This window comes from Pseudopodoces humilis, chromosome 1 (assembly GCF_049639895.1).
Source record: "Pseudopodoces humilis isolate 2021_Gansu_Grassland_sample_001 chromosome 1, ASM4963989v1, whole genome shotgun sequence".
NCBI lineage: Eukaryota > Metazoa > Chordata > Aves > Passeriformes > Paridae > Pseudopodoces > Pseudopodoces humilis.
In genome coordinates this window covers 123,808,585-123,828,493 of record NC_142200.1, presented here as the reverse complement: position 1 = coordinate 123,828,493, position 19,909 = coordinate 123,808,585, and the positions used below count along the sequence as shown (strand labels likewise).

Sequence of the window (19,909 nt, the reverse complement as noted above, 5' to 3'; positions counted from 1 at the left end):
TAGCATAATATCCTTTTCATTATGCATCCAAAGGATCAGTATCTCAGATAGATTTCCTAGTGCTAACAGCAATTTTGCATGTAATCAACAGGTGGACTGTTTTTTTAAAGTAAGACAATCAGAATTATAAGACAGAGGAAAAAAATTTCCAATGGCCATACTCCTAACTTCCTAATCAATAAATAATTCTAAGAAATTAATTAAGAATTTATTTCTTAAATGCATATAATTAAATATCTATAAATTTAAGTTGATCTAAAATGCCTACAAATTGGATCTCCCTCTTGGTTACCTGTAATAGATTGGGTTTTATACTGTATTCTCAGAAATAACTGTACTCCATGTCCTCAGTGGGCACTTGAGTCAGCATGATTATGACTTCTTTGGTCCCTCTCAGCTACACACACGCAGTCTGAAAAGACTCAGTAGGGATCTGGCAGACCTGTGAAAGTAAAGTTCTGAGACAGGATCTTTAATGGCATGGCAAAAAGGTAAATGATGTTGTCAGGGAGAAGTAGGTAAAGCAACAAATTTACATAAACTTGTTTACATATACCAGGATTAACTCTCACCAGAAAACAGAATGATTACAATTTAAATCTGAGCTATTTTTCACATACTTCTTCATGTGTACACAGAGACATATGTCTTGCACCTTAGGCAGGTGAAGGTATCAGTGTACACACAGCCCACCTTATGTTCTGTACAGCCTGCATATCTCATAAAACTTTCCCAGATTCAACTTACTTCCATAGCTACCCTCACATTTCTTAAAAATCTTTCCCTTTTTAATTCAAGCCATTTCCTCAGTACTTCTTCCTACTTTAAGCTCTGAATTAGTCTTATAACCAACTTTAAAGCTTATTCACCTTACTCCTGACTTCAACATAAAGTCGTGTTGGCTTCTACCTTTCCTTGATACATTCCTGTCATCACTAACAAGCAGAATTAAAAAACCTAGACAAGGACTAAAACTTCAATGTCATTTGAATACAGATGCTTCTTAGTGTGTGTGAAAAAAATCCATCATATTTTCCTGACATCCTTGACATTTCTTTTAAGAACAAGTAGGAATAACAGCATTAATAAGATGAACATACATCACAATTATATTATGATAATATGAACAAAATACTTTAATGAACTCTTAATCATTACTTAGTATATTACAAATTTCATATGGAGAAAATAATAACTTACATATATAATGAATAATATTATAGTAGGACTAATATAGTTCTAAGTTAATTACACACTGTGTAGCTGATTTAGTTGCATTTAGCTAAGGAACTGTTCCAATCTCACTGCAGATTAATTATGTCTTTAGGTATATACTCTCATTTATAACTGTCACTTGTAACCATAGCTGTTGATGAGGCTGCTCTGCAGACCCTTCCTTTATGAAAACAAACACACCAAACCCCAAAAATAACAAAAGCAACAAAAAACCCCCAGCAAAGTGCCGGAATGAGACTCAAAATCTCTAATAGCTAGGGTATGCAATGACAAAACACCAGAGGACTTGCAAGTTTCATTTTACTGCATTTCTTCCCAAAAAACCCCCATCTTTTGTAGTACCTACTTAGTAAGGTTATGCCTCAGTGTACTTTATTTAATACCTAGCTTTCCCAAATTTGACAGAGATGAAATTTAACATCTTATCAATTCTAGAAATTGCTCTATTTTACAAATCCCATATAAATTAAAGAGAAGGATATAGGTAACTGCCGAAGACCCTCCCTATGATTTTTCTCTAAGTTTTTACTGACTAAGGGAAACAAGTCACTTTCTAGCTTTTGATTCCATGCCAGAAGAGTAATTTTTATGAGAGGAATGGGTAATAAGTACTAGCAAGTATGTGAGATACTCATAAATCTAAAACAAGGGCGCTGTTCATAGTTCGAGGTGTTCAGCCTTATTCTCACCACACCATGAAAAGTTACATGAGTCTCAAATATCTAAAATGACAGAAGAAAAAACTCTACATGGGAAACGAGAAGGGGAGGATGGCAAGTAAAATTTAGACACACCGTACTCCTATTTGACTTTTCCAGGTTCACTGCAAAACTGTAGAGAAGCAATTTTTTAGCAAATCATTCCTACTTCCTGTGATTCTCTTTGAAGCAAAGACTGGGGCACGTCAGCCAGACATCTTTGAAAGAGAACATATTTAGTGTGGCCAGCGTGCCCCTTCCATGTTATGAGGACACACAGGCTAAACCAATGACCAGTCATTTAGGTCACTTTAGGACAAGCATGTTTAGCACAGCTCATAGCAGGGGAACAGACTATATCCAGTTTGAATTAAGACTCCCAAACTACATGTTTTGCAGACAGAAGGGACTCAGCATCAATTGCTACACTCCTACTGAGCAAAATTACTTGCTACTTTAAATATAGCCCACAGAACTGTATTTTAACTGAACCTGACAAAACCCACAGTGAATTCAGCACAAACCCAGGTATTCTTACTGCACTGTAAAGGAAATTACACATATCAGACTTAATAAACTTATTTGATACATGCAAATGTTTCCAGAAAGTTACAGCACATGCTGGCATAAATTTACACTTTAGCATTAAAAAAAAAAAAAAATAAATAAATGGCCAACCAAATAGGAAGAACAATCTAAATTCTTTGAATTTCTTTACACTTCCAAGAAATAAAAAAAAGGTACCCCAGGAAATCATCTTTCCTTTGTAGCAGTAAGACTCATTACACAGTAGAACAAAACTTTACAAAACTCTAGTTCTCTGCACAAAAGTACCTCCCACATCCCAAGCAGTGCAGTACAACTCTAGTGCTAGGGTGCCCCAATATACATTATGAATGGTAGAATAATATGATGGCAAAAGGGATTTAGAAGGTAAACTAAATCCACACTGGCAGAAAGAAACTACCTAACAGGAAACATCACCAGCAGTGTTGCAGTATAGATACGACTCTAAGACTAAGTATATCTTAGTTATGGAATTTGCATTCTCCATGTCCAGGGAAATATTGTAGTGCATTAGTGAGAGGAAACCGGCAAAGAGCCTCCTATCGCTTCTTATTTATGAATTATTCTACAGATCCAGGTTTCCGTGGCATGCAGTATATGCTTGTGGCTTTCTGCCACATGAAAAAAATAACCACCTGCAACAATAAACCCTACATCATCATATGTGCCATACATTATATCCAAAAAATTCTTCAGAAGAATTTCAGTATTTCAGCAATATAGCTGAAAAGAGTAAAGAAGATTCAACGATGCAAGCAATAAAACATGTAAGAATAACTAATTTGCAAAAACTAGCAATGCGAGGAAAATAACAAGATGATACAATTGAACAATCAATGATTCCTCAATATAACACTATTTCAAATCTGGGATTAAAGTGTTCTGAACATGCTCCTTCTGAAAGAAAGAAGAGTTCTCCCCAAAGATATAGCAACCACTTTTACAGGTTTGGCTACGTGACTGAGACTATGAGAAGCCCAGTATCAATATGGATCTTTTAATATTACATCTGGATTCACACATGGATGAACTGTTCATTTTCTTAACCCTTTTTGCAGGAAAAAAAAAGTGTTTTGGATTACAATGCAATAATACTGTTTACTATGAAGTGTTCCTTTCCTCCTTGGCACAGAAATAATGCAATATATCAGAGCATCCCATTAGCACATTCAAAGTTATGATTAGGATTCACAAAATCACTTAGGCATGTGTTTATGTTCATATTAGTTCAGCAAACCAATAAACATAATTTTTGGTTATGCATACCTAAAAATCCCACTTGAATAATTAATCAGTTTACACCAAATGCCCAGAATTCAACATGTCCATTTGTGTCATATTAATGAAAACACAAAAAATGCTTAAAAAAATTACCCAAGTATTTAACTGCTTCATTAGATCACCAAAGTTTAAATACGTACTTAAATGTCACGTTGCATCAGTGTTAAGATGTGCATGCACTTAAGTTCTGTACTGAATCAGCAAACGTCCGTAGGATATTTTCCTATGCAGAAAAAAAATCCTATTTACCACCATGAACAGCAAAACACTGAGGCTTTAAAATTTCAAAATATGGGACCAGTGTAGAATTGTAGAATTTAAATTAATTCACAGCTGTAAATATTATATACAATAATAAACACCTCTTTTTTTTTTTTGTAGTAATAAATTTAATCTAAAATAACATCTATAATAAAATAACATAAAAAATAAAAGATTATGGGATCCCATAGTCAGTTAGAGGAATGACTGTACCTAAGACTCTAGTATTTGAGACTAAAAATTCTGGTAGTCAGAGTTTCTGTTGATGCTAAAGTCCTTTCTCAAGAAAATCAAAAATATGGCTTCTATGTAAGATTTTTCTTACTTTTTTTTTTCCAGTCTTGCAAAAAAAAATAAAATTAAGAAGGTATAATAGAAGTGTAGGTTGATGACTTAATAGTACAGTGATGGGGAAGCAGATTCATAACAAGTTCAAATTTATGATTATGAGAATTAAGAAGTCATATTTTTCCCTGCTGGCAGAATAAGAGGCTCTTAGTGACTGGTTAAGGTTGAAGAATATTAAATCATGAGCCCCCAAATATCTATTTGATAGTGCATTTGGATAGTAAGATATTAGGTGTCATAAAAGTACACTTGTCTTTGTCGTAGACCTTTACTACTTCATGATAATAATTCTTCAGAGAATATATCCTGATTGTAGTATTACTTACTAGTATTAATGATCTAGTATGAATCCCCTCTAAGTGATAAACGCTATATTTTTATTAATCCAGCATATAATACTGACTTGTTTCTCAAAGAACTTACAGAACATTTCCAGGCACATTCAGCTATCTCTACTGCCTTAACTAAAAACACTTGCAAAAAATATTTTGTTGTAGACCATCCAAGTGAGAATACCATCATGTTGCAATGAAATCAATTACCACAGCTTGTAAAGACTGGATGAAAGACCGAGATGTTCTACTTCTGTAAGTTCTGTTTTAGCATTAATTTTTTTACCTATTGATTTTAGAAAAGAAGTCACTCAGAGTAATGGAAGTTTCTGAATTTCCATGTGCAAGTTAATCAAATGGACAAAAACAACAGATGGAACAGGAATCTGGATATCCCAGTTCTCTTCCAGGTTACTGTCTTAATTGCTGTCCTAGAGCATTTTTTTCCCTCCAATATGTTCTTGTGTATGTGTTTGCACATGTATTCAAAATTCCAGCTGAAGGGAGGCTGGAAGATTCCTATTTAAATCCTGTATCAGTAAGTACAGATAATATGTTTTCCATATCCTAAGTACCTCGTGTCAATTAAATAATCTGGATAAGATCAGCTGTAGCTTTAAGCTTCCCGAAGAACTTTATTCTGCTGACTCTTTACGGTGTACAGACTAAAGAGCACCAACAGCAAAGATCTGAAGTAGGCTTACCCTAAAGCATGCATTCAGGCAATCAGTGGAGACAAGGGAGAAGCAATCTCCAGATCTTCTGGATCTACGAAGAATATAAGCCTCTAAGGGACTCTGCCCTGGTTTCCTAAGGGACAGCTATCCTTGCAGTCCTTCTAGCCAGAACACTAGGCAATCACTTAAGTGTGAACAGAGGGAATTTGTTTGTTCTTTACATATGTAGCAGTTATATAACTTGGTCAAAAACATAAGTTCAAAGTTTTAATAGAATCTGGACCAAGAAGAAGAAAATAGAGATAAAAATCAGAGACTTGCCTGATCAGTCACTTATACAGGACATTTCTAGTTGAACATAAGGATATAAAATGATTGCTAATATAATCTTTAAAACTGCCTTCTGTAAATACCAGTAAGTACCACATCATTTGGTTTATTCTTACCTTGAATACTGCCCAAACACCAGTGAGAATTGCTTTCATTTTAGAATGGTATTCACTGTTTTAATATAGTGAAGGTTGCACTGTGCCATACTTCATATAACATAATTTTCCTCAAAATCTAGCTCAGTAATACTTCTTTCTGCACAAACTTGTACTTGAAGACAATGCAGATGTTTGCAAGTTAAGTTTATGATACTCCAACAGTCTAATTACAGAACTGCAAGGGGCTTAGCAACATATGCTCTGCAGTTACAAAAACAGCCTATGCAGTTACAAAAAATCAAGATAGTTAAACAGCATTAATAACATTTTATCTCCTATTAACAGCAGATAAATTTATGACTTATGTAAAAGGTAAAAAGAAAAAAAAAAGAAAGAAAACAGAAAAAACAAATGTTTACAGTTAAAGATCTTCAGTACTGATTCCTGTTGACCTAATTTTGGCTCCAAGAAGTCTAAACTCTAAGCTAATTCAGTGGCAGAACAGTAAATTCAAAATTATGCTTGCTTCTGGAAAACCCGCTTTAGGACTCACATCCTAACATCTATTCATAATTTCTTTCAGCATTATTACCCATAAAATGGAAAACAATAAAAAGAGCTATTAGTAACTAACAGGAAAGTCAATGGAAAATAGATGAGTTGTTCGGTTTAAAAATTATTACCTTTTTTGAGGTAAGCCATTATCTGAGTCCAATAATTGTTTTTCATTTACTATTTTCAAGTAGTTTACATAAAAATGTGAAAAATCAGGGTCCAGCAATGTTGGTTCTCAGGTGACTACAACTATGCCTTTGGGTTAGCCTACAGCTATTTGTTCCAATCAAGGAGGAACCTCTGAAAAACTCATCTATCTTTAGGAATAAGAACTATTAATGGTGAGCTACCAAATAGTAATGACATATTTTTTAAAAGAACTTCATTATAGTTTTTGCATGATTTCATCATTTCTTTTTAATATCCACCTGGAAGAGAAAGCACAGAAAGCAAAGATACTGTACTCTCTCACACATTCCTACCCATAAGTATGTAAGATGTCTTCCCCCTTCCACATGCTCTTTTCAACAAAGCATTTAGGGGAAGTCAAGGTTTCTAATGTTTAATCAAAATGGAACATTTATTGAGGCATTCCTTCCATTATCAAAATACCCATTTTGTCTCACTTTGAGACAATCATCTGAGAAGCGCTAAAAATAAGCAAGGTAACTTCCCTACATATTTGACATTCCTTAAAAACTTCCCAATAAAAGATAAACAACTTTGACAGTCACTCCCTTTTCTGTTATTAGTATCAACAATACAATATTGCTTGACAACTAAGCTAATTATCCCTAAGCTTAAAAGAACTCTTTCTTCGCAGCTTAGCACTATATAGAATTTTTGACCATGCCATTATGGAGTTTCCTAACAGCGCACATGGAAGTCCTTCTCAAGGACACAATGTTAAACAAACCTGTTTTGGTTTTATGTGAGAGCTTGCCTCACTGTCTGGTCACTCATCTTCCATGGCTGCTGCTCAGGACTCAGTCAGCACATAATTATTTCACCATCTTCAATGTTTATCTGGTTTTGTGTATACTTGAATTGAGTACATTTATTGTGAATAGAATATAGGCCAATCTGTTTCATAATTAACGTTGTGCATTTATGCTTTTCTTTGACTGCATCACTGAAGAAAATGGCTCAATCCAGGCAAGATCTGAGAGTAGACATGAGAAGAACTGTTTGCAAAGATATGATTTATTTTTTAGGGTACCTTTTTCCACTTTTTTTCTCTTCTTTGTGTAATGCATAGAGTCATGAGTATACGGCAATTTAGTCTAATTTAGAGGATTATTTTATTTGCTTGGGTGTTTTTTGATGCTTTTTTGTGGGGGTAACTTCAAGCATTGAATTGAAGAATTATTACTGATTTTGTGAAAATATTTCCATGCTCTAAGATAGCATTAGATTAGGGAAATATTGGCTTTTTGGGTTTTTATAAAGGCTTGAGATACAGATACAAAAAAAATCTATGAAAAAATAAACCAGGTGTGTTACATAGGCTTATCTGAAGCACCTGTCCACATATACATGTTGGCTCCATTAATGGCAAGCAGCTGCGTGCTTGAAGAAAGCAGTGGAAGTTAAACTGTTTTATCCACAGGAGAAAGGTTAACCATGACAAATAATATGTCCAATGAAATACTAGACACACACACACCCCCTCTGATTATAACAACAGCAAGTTGGCTAAATGAAGTGACAAGGGAATGAAATTCCAGTACTGCAGGAACTGCAGAAATGCAACCCCAAGAATACAGTCTGCGATAACAAAACAATACTGACGTTACTGAAGTCTATCTTTGATGATCACTGGGATTGTATCAACCTAGTGCATGAATGTATGACTATTACAGCTGTTTGAGTAGATTATGGGGAAAATAACTTTTATTTTCTCTAACGTACCTCAGTAATTGAACTTGCCACTGTCAGACAGTTGGCCTGATATCTCCCGTTTCTGTCATGACTCTTAATTTGTCCTCTAATACTTCCAGCTATGTTTGTCCAGCTCCCCAAATCTGTGACTATCCAAGACAAGCTTTCATTTTCAGATGACCCTACTATAGTTTTGAAGACGTTTTTTGGTTTTGTTTTCCTTCGGGTGGTGGTATATTTGTTTTTTAAAGCAAATATTATTTGACTACTTTAATGCACGTTTTTCTTGGATATTTAGCTTGTATCAGTGACTCCAGTATTATTAGGAAGCAGATGGAACTTCTCTCCTGGTATCTTGCCATCCTGACAGAATGATGTATGTGAGCAATTGAAAGATCTTTATCTTATTCTACATTGCTCTGAGATGTTTTCTAGCTCCTTCTTTGAAACTGACACATGGCTTGGTATCCACTTTTTTTATGGTACCTCCGTGCTTTGTGTTTCCATCAGGTTGAACATTACCTATATGCATTCACAGTTTGTTACACACACATCTCAGCTGGTTTCTTATCTTTTTCTCTGCACTTAGACATAGTATAGTCCTTATGTACATATCAGAGCTTTGAGACTGCCATAGAAAAAAAAGTCTTGAACATACTAATCAAACCTTTCACATACATATGCTACTGTCTCCCACATTCCTTTCAACTTAGTGTACCATTCTCCTTCCAATGGGTAAATTGCCTTCTGTTTGGTACCTACAGTAAAACAACTAGATTTGTAGATGAGAAGAGAGCAAGGGATGTCATGCTCAACTTCAGCAAGACTTTAAACACTGGCTACCTCAATTCTTGTATCTAGCTTGGGATATTATGGTCTTCATTGCTGGAGAGATTTAGAACAAAAGACTGACTAGATAAGCTGATTCACAGGTAAGAGGGCAGCTCCAGAGAGGTCCAATACATACTGCAAGTACCTATGAGGAGGTATAAAGAAGACAAAATCAGACTATTCACAGTGGCACATATGACAGGAGGATGTGAGACAGATAAATTTTGTTGAAATGAGAGATTCAGACAGGATGTAGGAAAAAACCACTTTCATCATAAGGACAGTCAAGCACCACAATGGGTTGCCCAAAGAGGTTGTGCCATCCTTGGATGGTTTTAAAATCTAAATGGATAATGCCCTGAGCAATGTGATCTGTTGTCACAGTTGACCCTGTTTAGAGCTAGTGACTTCCTGCAATCCCTTCCAACCTGAATTATGGTCCTAAAACATCAAGAGACTCATGTGAAGCACAATTATATTCAGTTTTACTTTTCTCTCCTCTCTAAACATACATATAGATTGTTTGTTACTAAGTACAATTTCTGCCACACCACTACAAAGTTCATACAGCAAGTTCTATTCATGTTGCATTAGAGACTGTGCTTATTATTTGGCAGGAATCTATAAGGCAACGTGCAATATGTTGTAGGTCACCGTTAGTTTTCACAGTGCCTTGGAGAAACAGTAAAAATTAAAAGACAGTGTAATTCAATCAAATGTAAGTTTCTGCATGTAGGCAGGAAGAAACACCTAGGAAAAACCCAAATGAAGTATGAAGTAATGGTTCTTCAGAATAGGATCAGAAATTAACAACAAATCACAAATCAAATAAGAATAAAGAAATTCTGCTAATATTAAGAAGCTAGTAAAGAGATAAGACAATACAGAGAAAACCACACAGAAGTACAAACCAGAGATTCAGCTCCTCAGATATGAAGAGCTGCTTCAACCCCTTTTCCTCCAAATTCATTCAAACTCCTGAATTCATTCAAACTTCTCTTGTAGGGAAGTGAATTTCACTTCCCTACAAGGCAGAACCAAGAAGATACATGTGGAGCTTTTATTTTTTGTATTATTGTTTTATTATTTAAAACTGCCCTGAAGAAATAAAGAATGCAACTGTTCCTTTAAATTGTTTTGACTACGTGAATACTAATGGAAAATGTTACTTAAGAGTTCTTATTAAGTGATTAGTTTTTCCTTTATATTTTTATAGGACCTTCAAAATGACAACATAAATTTAGCATTATAGCTGCTCATAAACCATTAAGAACAACACAAATATCTTCTTTATAAATGGGAAGGTAGAAGGTCCTGAAAAATAATTCAGGTTTGAATGTGAGAAAGTAAATTTATGCAAATTGCTGTTAGTCACCTATGTATTCATTTCACTAGCAAAACAACATTATAAATGATCCTTAGCCAACAGTTCTTCATTTGAAGGCATGTGATGCAAATATTTATTCAAAAGAGAAAAAGAAAATCACTTAAGGATAAGCGTAAGTCTTACCACGCCAATAGAAAAGTAGTTATTGATGATGTTGTAAGGCACTGGGTCTCCTTTCTCATCTTTATCATTGGGTATTACTTCAAATTTCCACCTGTCCAGTAAAATCTCTGAGCTATTCTCAATGTCTTTTAAGATCTTCATCAAATTCTCACCTTCATACCCTAGCAAAACATAAAACCAGTTATTTAATCAAGCATAATAAAGTTTCATTACATTTTCTTCCTCTTTCTATATGGTTGGACTGGGCTCTTCATCTAATTGAAGATGCCCTTGCTCATTGCAGGGAGGGCTGGACTAGTTAACTAACCTTTAAAGATCCCTTCCAACCCAAAATATTCTATGAGTCTGTGACTGGAAAAATGAAAGCAATGCATATAAGACCATAAAAGCAGGATTGTGCTCAAAGTATTGACAATTTTCCAGCACTTGTCATTAAAAGGAGTACAAATACAAAGCCAATTAAGCATGTAAATTTAGAATAATTCTGCAGATTTCAGTGGACATCAAATTTGTGATGAAGAAAACAATTAGATCTTCAAAATTTGCCAATCTCTTGAATTTTTCAAATGATCCATAAAGCTAAGTTTATACTTTGCAAAATGTTCTTGATGAAAAATGAACCTTAATATTTAAATTCCTTTGATTTCAAAATTTATGGAATAGAGACATACTGCTCTTTTGCCTGACAAGACACTGAAAGGTTAAAAGCTATCTACGAATATTCATGGATTGTTTCAATCTGGTTTAGCATAAAAATCACAAAATTACAAATTCACAGCTGATAGCTTTATCAGCAAAAGTAACATTTCTGCTTATTTCAACAACTTCATTAGCCTCATCCTGCTTTGTAGAGAGAATTTACTCTTAGCTGCAAATAAGCACTCGCATGTAATCCACTAAATTGAGTAGAAAACTTGTTAATGCACTCATGAGTATATACAACATACACATGTGTGCATGGAGAAAAATTGTGGGGGTTGTACTAAGTGACATTATCAGCTCTGAATATTATTCAGAACAAATGACTTTGTAACAGATAGCTAAGATGTACTGCTGGTGTTACGAACAGCTTTAGCAGGGCAAGCCTCTCAAAAGCTCCTTGCTCAAAACCCATTGCTGATGTATTTGTTTATGGCTGCCTAGCACACTTTTGCTAGTTACTGCTAACCACGACATGACAGCAGCATGCACAATTCCACTTCTCTGAGACCTTGAGATCACTCACCAGCAATTTAGTTTCTGGAATCCCTGTCTCCTTTCCCATCTATGGAAGTTCCAGAAAATCTGTATTATGGTATTGTTTACCACAAAGCAATTGGGCAAAGAATGATGAAACCCAGAATATTTCCCTATTGTTTTTTCTACTTTAGTCCAAATGGAATCACTTAAGATACAGAACACGAATAAAAGTGAAGGTAGGGATAGGTCCCAGCTACTGTAATTAAGCATTCTCATAATTGACCCTACTTAGAACAGCAGACTGGACTAGTGACTTCCTATGACCTCTTTCAGTTATTCTATGTCTCTATGAACAATTCAGAAAGTTAAGTAAAGCTGATTTGAATATATTTTGTCTCACTTGTTTTCCTTTTTTCCCCTTGGACTATGAGAATGTAAACAATCAACAGTTGTAACAGAGAAAATAAAGGATGTTCTCAAATGATTTGACAGAACATCATGGTTAACAAAGTGCTACAGCATGAAAACTACTGAGAATTTGCTAGACTATCTGGCAACAAACAACAAAGACATCTAGAAAGGAAACTGATCAGACAGAAGAAGATAAGACCTCTGCAAAGTCTGAGAAGTTCCAAACAAAACAACCAAGTTCTAAATACAAAACATCTCAACTGAAACAACCAAGATCTGAACTAGACCTGGCTATGAGCCCATAAACTGAGGTGCTTTCACCACAGACTGAATCTTGTCTAAGATTTTCTTCCTTGTGTCTCCTTCAAGTTATCCTGTAATACAGATTCTAAATGGAGTTTTTTGGAGGAGTTGAGAGTAAGTCTCTGTACATCCAGGAAAGGATGCAAAGGGTATTTAAGGTTTGATTTTCTAAATATTCTTCTTTCAGCATTCTTTGCCTTCTCATTTTCTGATAAATAGTACCACAGTACTTATTGTCTGGAATCCTCTGTAGCAAAACAGAAAGGGAGTGGATCAGAGGAACTAATCAAAGGCTGAAACACGTTTTTCATTTAATATATTTAAAAATTATTAAACCATTCCTAACCCATTATTAGATGTTTTGGTAACCCTTTCAGAACAGCCCCAATTAAAACCCATTTAAGACCGCTCCCTTTACAAGGTATTGATAAATGCAATACAGATGGTAAAAAGCTAATCAAACAGCTATACGCTATTCTTATTAAACCTTGGAATGTTTTTGGTGTCAGCAGAAGCTAAAAACAAGGTATGAAGCGTGATTGCAACCTGTAATATCTTATATATCTATACAATTACAAACAGATCATTCAAAAAATAGAAAAGGTAATGGCTCTTTATGAAAACAAATCTAAATGCAGATGTTGATGCAAAAGGTTTTTTTTCTTTTAATTCCACAACAAAAGGCATTTTCATTTCTGTTTACCTCCTCCCCATCTCAGACACCTTGCTAAATCATTGCCAGTCCCAAGAGGCAGGATAGCAACAGGAGGATGCTTAATCAAGTTTGCTTTCTCTGTGAATAAAGAAGGAAAAAACACAACTAAGGAACAAAAATTATCTAACTGCATGGTATTATATAACTGTGTTAGTTTGTTTTTTCAGTGAAAGACTTGTTTTGTATATGAAATTATGATGCGTGCTCCGCAATGAGCATTTTACCAAGTCAGTACATTTTGTAGCCCCTTCTCCACTTGATATTCAATCCTTAATCCTAATTTACTCATTTATTATCATAAGTATTTTGTAATCCTAATTGATTCCTTTGTTATCATAAGGACTAGGTAAATCATAGATATGACAAACATTCATAAACAATGATACTCAAGATCTTTCCAAGATCTCACTCTAGTTCTCAGATCTGCCATTCCCAGCTGTGAATACAGGAGAGTAATAGTTAAGGGCATGAATAATGAGGTGACCCTTCTACTTTTTCACCTGGGTGACCAAATCTGTATTAAACTGTGTATTCACCTGGAGTTGTGTCTACACCTAAGCACCACTACCAAGAAGTCACTGGAACTAACACAAGACCTTAGATGGGTTTGCCCATCTGAAAGTAAACCTGCTATTCAAAGGGAGCACTGACCTGTCTGATCAAAGTCCTTAAGTAGCAATTTTGTATTTATTAAACTATGTTTTGAAATGAATGAGTTTATAGCATCTTTTCAGTCTTTACTGGTATTTTTGTAGCATCGTAAGCTCAAGGATCTTTTCAAAATCCAATGAGAATACTCTTGTCAAGAAATACAGCTTTTCTGAAAGCTGGAACATACATTTCAAATATATAATTTGTCAAATTTCCCATTTAATGTGAATGAATAGCATGCCTAGTTTAAAAGTTATACTTAATCAAACAGATATTTTGTTTATAGAAATATGCACAATTATCAGCAAAAATCAGCAGGAGTTTATCTATACAATGAATGTAGCAGAGAAATCAATATTTATCAATATTTTAGAAAGATTTAACATTCACATAACCTGTTTAATGGAAATCTTCCAGCGAATGTAATATTTAATAGAGTAATTAAAAAAAAAAGTTTTAAAGTTTCAAACTGATGAGATTTATTTTTTTTCCTTTTATTTTTTCTTTCTTTTTTTAATTTTCTTTTCTCTTGCAGTGCTCTCAGCTAAAGCTCTTTGTATATCAAGAGATCAGGGAAGACCAAATTAGAAAGTGTTTAGAAACAGGTGTACCCTTACACTTTATACGCTGAAGTGCTTTTGCTCTGTAAAAGGCAGCATTGAAAATATATTTTCTGCACCTGTGAAAAAGGATGGAATGGATGGTCCCCCAAGTAATTTCAGTTCCATAACACAAAAAATGCTGCAGAACATAGTATGTTACTGAAAGAGAAAATAACTGTATGACATTTTAGACCTCATGAAAAAGGTGATTACACAATTAAGAGCTGCAAAACTTTTTTTCTTCCATGTTTAGGCAATGCACTTGATGTTTATGTAAATTAATTTATGACTGTGAAAGCTATTTGAGAGTCACCTGCAGTACCTTAGATTTGCAAAAAGACTTTTTTCCAACCAAGATTAAAAATATTCCTTTGCTATCATTCCTTCATTACATCAAGTCTACTTTTCAGTCAACTTTTAAAGGTTTTTCTGGTCCCCCACATAGCACACATTTTAAACACTTCCGTTAAATCTTCAGTTGAGTTTGTTGACCTCTCCTGATCCACTTCCTAATTTCCATTGTAACACATGCCCAATGTTTTTCTCTGCAGCTAACACCAAATAAATGATCATGTGATGTGGAAGACATTCTCCTTAATAATCTTTGAGAAGAGTAAGTCTTTTAAGTCTATAATAACTTGACTTCTGGGCCTTCCTTATGATTTTTATAGAGAATTTTGCAGACAGCTGACCAAAAGAACTCCAAAACTAAATTATATCTCAATACATTATCTTTATTATGGTATAATATAGTATAAACAAAAATTTGGTAACTAAAAAAAGCAAGTCAGCTAAATTAAATTGTCTTAAAATTAGAAAGTTAGATTTGATTAAATTGGGGAAAATACTTTGAACTGAAATTAAAATACATTAATTCAAATTTCTCTCTTTCGGGAAATCCAGAAACACTGAACTTGTCTACAGATTTTAAATAACATTTGCAATTTGAGTACCCTTAAAAATAAGCATGTCCCAAACTAACACATTTCAAAAATTTAAATGAACAAGCTGTTGTTCACAAGCTCTATACATGCATTGGTATATAAGGAAGACCATTAAAATGAAACCCATGAGGCAAGCAAAACCCTGCAAAGGATATAGATTACCTATGCAATCCAAAATCCAGCCCACAGTTCCATCTCCACCACATGCTAGTACTCTGAACTCAGCAACATCTCGGAAAAAATTTAACCTAAAAAAAGTAAATGAAGATACCTAATTATGATCAGTATAATTGTGCATTATGTAAACATGTTATGGCTAAAGACATTTTATTTAATAGCAAATGATCACTGAAAATAAAAATCATTTCTGCTTATGCATTCATTTTTTAGACAAATAAAATCAAACATTATTATTATCAGTATTATTATCTGAAAAATTTCAAGTAAAATTAATAGTTGAATAGTTATTATGGTACACTAACAGCAGAAAAAGTTTGGACCTGATGGAAAGTCCAACCTTTGACTTCAAAACTTGTTTGAAACGATCATCACAAAACTCTGTTCACTTAGTTGCAAACGGAGAGGTAGTCTCTGAAGACAGAAAAGTCTATGTTGTCTAAATGTATTAGCCATAACATTTATCTATAGGAAAACTTCCTGTTTCGGGTAGAACTGGTACATATTAAGCTGAACATTCTGTGGTTGGTAAAAACAACTTTGCATCACGGTTTAGTGAAAAAAGAGAAAGCATCAGATTGAAGGTCCTCATTCCATCGTTCTAAAAACTGTATTTTAAAAATAAAATATCTTTGGCAATATTTGCCTGGCTATTTCTGCTTCCATATCCATCAAGTGAGTATCACCACCTCCTCATCCACTTCATTCTATATCAATGTTCCATAATGCTGGAAAGTGAGAATATATTAAAGCAACACTAAGGTGCAGTATTTTAATTTAAGGCATTTTTAATTTAGGCGTTTAATTTAAGGCATAATTTTAATTTAAAGGCATCAGTTCAGGATAGCTTTTGACACATGCTGAAATCAGTCAGTTCTAACACATAAATTGTCACTAGACAAAAAAGTTCCATTAATTTTGTTTTATTACTAGGTATGTATGTGTATGTTCATATTGTATTCATTAGTGTTACAGATAGTTTAATAGATATCCTATGTTCTAGAGACCAGATCTGATATCCAGTTTGCAATCTCCTAATAAATGCACAACTAACATATTTTACGCAAATTCTGGAATACAAATAATACAAATAAATATAGACAATTGCTTACAGCTGTTTCATTCCAACTGTTTCCCATATGAAATTGTAATGCTGCAGGGAGAATGTAGTTTCTGTCCTTAGAAAGTTTTAAAATTCTTTCGGACCTCTTGATGAAATCAAGAGCATATGAAAAATTACATAGTAAGAAAGCAAGAATGGGAGAAGGAAATGAAAAACACAATGACCAAAGGAGTTACGTAATATGTAGGAGATGACAGGACAACTTCTTGTGCTATTAGTTTTTGACCAGAATTTCAATTTTAGCCAAGTGGCATAGAATTAAGCCTATCACATGTCCCACTACCTGTAATTTTCTCTGCTCAGAAGAGCTCTTAAGCAATTTCAAGTGCAAATATAATGCCTGAAGCATGCTTACTTGCCCTATATATTAAAGGCTGCCTTACTCTTCTCACCCCTTTTATGTTCTACTTCACACATCTGCAGGAGAAGTGCTGTAGGATCTCCTGTGATCCCAAAATGCCATGTGCCAAATCCAGCCAGGTACACGTGGGAACACATCTGTAATAAGCGTCCATGCTGCAAGATCCTCTGCTGGAAGTCACCTCACAGCACTGCAAGGGCAGGCACTGAGATGTGCCCTGGCCCACAGGTGTGCATGTCCATCCCTTCTTGAGGCCTGGCACAGAGGCAAACGCCTCCTGCCACCAGCATTCCCACTTCTAGCCCATGTGTTGGGTCAGCAGAGAGTTACCAGGTGTAATTACATTGCTTCCTATACCTAGAGTATTTCAGCTTAATTTAAATTATAACCCAGAGGTGATGGCAGGCTACTGACTTCTAAGGATTTAAACATTTCTACCTCAGGTAGCAGATACAGGAAAGAAAGTCTGAAAAGAACCAACCAACCAAAACAACCAAAAACACAGGGATGATTTTAGCATTGCTCCAGACTGCAAGAATATAGACCTAAACCTCTGTCTCTTTTAATAAACATGCTTTTTTTTCACCATATGGGTATCAAGCAATCTTTTTGTTTTGACTGTATAGTTAATCTTCATCAAAAAAGTGTAACTTTAAAAAAAGTGGGGGACTGAAAAATCTGCCAAAACCATATTGTCAAAAACATTTTCAATAAGCTTCACTTGTATTTCCCTTGGAGCTTTTTATATTCACAGACAGTGCATTTTCCAAGCAAAGTACAGCATTAAATACACATAACTTTTTCTTTTTTGTAGACTTAAATATAAAAAATTATACAGACATTATATAAAAATCTAACACACAAAATACATAAAAATAATGCATGTTACAGTGTATATTTGCATATATAAATGCAGTGTATATAAATATACTATAGCAGATATAAATATTTATAAAATCAAATTAATTTATAAAATTAAATATAGTTATATAATTATATATGTAAATAAATCTTATTCATTGAATTAGAATGTGCAGCCTACATTAGGAGTTGGGAAGGGAAGACAGTTTTCTGTTTTATAAGGTTTCATTCAGACTCAGTAAGTGTTACAATTGTAAAGAAAGAATTTGACACATTCCTTTATAGACTTTTTGGGAGAAAGTCAATATTCCTTACCAAGAAAACGGCACTCAATTAGTGTTTTAATAGCACCTGCTACTTTTTATTCACCATTTTTCACACGGTTTGAAAAGAATTAAAAAAAAAACTGCTGGAGAAGAACTTAGTAAAAGTGGTTTAAATGAAACTGAAAAAAAAAAAAACAAAGTAATTTTCAAGATTTTGTGCAATGTCAGCCAGAGTTAAAAGACCAGAATAGAAAATTTATCCTGTTTTCTTGGAAAAAAATTGAAACAGTTAAAGTAATTGACACCAGCCTAATTTTATTTTGCCAGAAACAAGGATTCAAATGCAGTTATTGAATTTCTGCTGATAAGTCAGTAATTTCCACCTGAAAGAGGGCAACTGTTTCAGCTACCTATATTACTCTAACTCAGTTTTTCATAATCATCTCACCAAATCCATAGGAATGCAGGGGATCTATTTATGAATAAAATACAAATGCTAGAGGATGTAACTATTTGATTTTGAATCATGCAGTTAATTGATTTATGCACAGGTAGCAAACATATACACATTCTTATAGAACAATTTAGAGATATACCTAAAGTATTTAATTTATTTAACTTAATTTATTAGAGTAAACTGAAGTTTTACTCATATTAATGAACACATAAATTGCAGTATTTTCCATTTAGTTCCCTGCATATGACATTTGCTCTTATACCCAAAAGCAGTGCATTATGCAGAACTTCAGGTACTCAGCCACACAAGGTGGCATAGCAGCAACGCATGATATCCTTCAGCATTCTTCACTCACAGTGGAAGCAAAACTTAAGACTGTCTACAGCTCAAAAGAATAATCCACTAGTGGATCTCAGGATAGGTTTCAGGTGTCAACACTACAGATGTCATAAAAGCAAAAATATTGTTAAACAGCTGCTTAAAATATATCTCTAAATTCAAGATTTAAGTCTCATATGTGAAGACTTGGTGAATTCTAAGTACTACTGATTTATGGTGTACAAAACGAATTTTAATCATTACAGTACAACCAACTCACCACTGCTGGCTTTGCCATTCTTTGGCAAAAATGTAATTCTTCCAAGAAAATATGAACCAAATTCAACATTTTGTTCCGAAGAAAATCACTATGCAGTTATTATCTTCTAAAAGTATTCTTGGTGTATATACCTTCCTAGAATACTCTGGGTATTCCAAATGTCCAACAGCAAAGAAATGCTCTAGCAATCAATTCAAATAATTAAGGAAAATAGCGTAATTTTCAAAACAGGCCTATTGTTTTGTGAAGGTAAAAAAGCCCAGGTGCTATAGAGTCCCAGATAAATTACAGTGTAAGTTGTAGGGGTTCAGCTTTGCTGCCCTGGGCATCTTTTGAGTGGGCAGAATTTAAGATGCAGAAAGGCCTGTTGAGGCAAACTTGCAGCTAAAATTTAAAAAATAGATGCTCTCCAAATTAAATGCTTATGGAAGCTACAAAGAAATACAACTTTTGTGGATATAATTTCTATAATAGAGTATAAAAATACCATAAATTAGACATTTTAAATAATAGAACTTTAGGGAACAGAGGCCTTTTCAGAGGGACAAAGACTTTGTGAAACGCTGACCTCTCTACAGAGTCCTGCGGCTCTGTGGCTCGACTGCTATTCATCCTGCTATTATTTACCTCTCTGTGAGGTGAACAATAACTGAATT

General features: G+C 34.3%; 1 protein-coding gene across 10 annotated transcripts in view; it reads right to left on the bottom strand.

Annotated features, from left to right (window-relative positions):
* DGKB (diacylglycerol kinase beta) overlaps positions 1–19,909 on the bottom strand; it is a 407,361-nt gene that overhangs the window by 181,136 nt on the left and 206,316 nt on the right. For all 10 annotated transcript variants that reach the window (XM_088052622.1, XM_088052624.1, XM_088052617.1 and 7 more), the window contains 3 exons: positions 15,573–15,658; positions 13,202–13,291; positions 10,606–10,766 (listed from right to left, as the gene is read on the bottom strand). In XM_088052622.1, the coding sequence (XP_087908748.1) occupies positions 10,606–10,766; positions 13,202–13,291; positions 15,573–15,658 (337 nt within the window). The remainder of the gene's footprint in view (positions 1–10,605; positions 10,767–13,201; positions 13,292–15,572; positions 15,659–19,909) is intronic.